The following is a 1,224-nucleotide window of genomic DNA, read 5'->3' as shown; positions in this document are numbered from 1 at the left end:
TTTTATATAGTGTGTGACTACTCTAACTACTTAAACTACCAAATTCTAACTTATTGGGTTTGTACTCCTTTTTTCAGAGACAGTGGAAATGAATGATCCATCTTTAATGTGTGGGTTTTGTGATGTTAAGTGGAGATTAGTTTCTTTTTGTCTGTAAATGTGGAGAACTTAGGATGGAATTTGTTGGCCTCCTCAAACAGAAAATTAGTTGATGTAAAATGAATCAACAATGACTACCTATAGATTTCTCGATGAGATCGAGACACTCCCGCGCCTGCTGTACTCGCTCCAGGCTGCGGTCAGACTGTTCCTCGGGACCCTGCTCTGCAAACAGCGGCAGCACGTTCACGATCACGCGAGGGAAGCAGGCGTGGAGCAGCGAGACCCAATCACAATCGAGTTCCTCTGCCACATGTCTCACGGCTGCCATGTCCTTCTGAACCACCAGGTGTGGAACTATTATGCTGTACTGGTCCCTACAGGTGAACAAGCAGATTAGGCAATTAACACCTATTTGTTTTGTTGGTTCTTGGATATTTGCCAGAAATCAATGAAGTTGACAGGGAAAAAGGTAGGTATAGGCATCCAGTGTTAGAGCCTTATGCTACAAGGACTTCCTTCAACTATTGGGGCCAAAATATGAGCATTTTTTGTGTTGAATCAGAACCTGAATTGTCCAGGACATATCCTATTGCACATAACCAACAGAGAATTGGTCTACAAACAGCTATTTCAGTGTGCTAAATGTTAAACCATATATCAAGGTTGTATGATATATTGTTGAGGAAACAGAAAGATGATGATCTCACTTGTAGAAGTCCTTCCTGCAGGTATATCCCATGAGCAGGTACTGTAGCTGTGTGATCCTGTAGCCCTCCTGTAACCACTGGTGCACCAGGTAACTCAGGTGTTCACACAGGTAAGCTCCACAGGTGGGATGCCCAAAGTACAGGGCTATCTGCTGCAACACCTGGGATAGACACAGGGGAAGGTACAGGTTAAGTCATTTATTTTTAACCCTCCTTGCTGAAAGATATAATTAAACAATATTAAGCCAATTCAATAATATATAAATATACCAGTAGATAAGGCTTTACAGTAATGGTCAGAGAATTCATCGCAGTTTGAAATACTTGCGACTACAGATTTAAGGCAACTTTAATGCACTTTTGATGAAATCATAACAATAGCTTTTCATGACCATCAAATCACACACACACACAC

At 41.5% G+C, this 1,224-nt stretch overlaps 1 protein-coding gene across 1 annotated transcript; it reads right to left on the bottom strand.

The window, feature by feature from the left end:
* Nucleotides 1-237: 237 nt before the first annotated feature.
* LOC109469894 (serine-protein kinase ATM-like) lies at nt 238-1,118 on the bottom strand (the record flags this gene model as incomplete). Its single annotated transcript, XM_019768650.1, has 3 exons — nt 1,098-1,118; nt 810-970; nt 238-476 (listed from the first exon to the last, which is right to left on the bottom strand). Coding segments are annotated over exons 1-3 (421 nt in total), but the record flags the coding sequence as incomplete, so codon positions are not given.
* Between the last annotated feature and the right edge of the window lie 106 nt (nt 1,119-1,224).

The sequence above is a fragment of the Branchiostoma belcheri genome, unplaced genomic scaffold (assembly GCF_001625305.1).
Source record: "Branchiostoma belcheri isolate BF01 breed outbred unplaced genomic scaffold, Haploidv18h27 scaffold210, whole genome shotgun sequence".
NCBI lineage: Eukaryota > Metazoa > Chordata > Leptocardii > Amphioxiformes > Branchiostomatidae > Branchiostoma > Branchiostoma belcheri.
The sequence above is the reverse complement of the archived record's forward strand: the minus strand, read 5'-3'. Positions and strand labels throughout refer to the sequence as shown.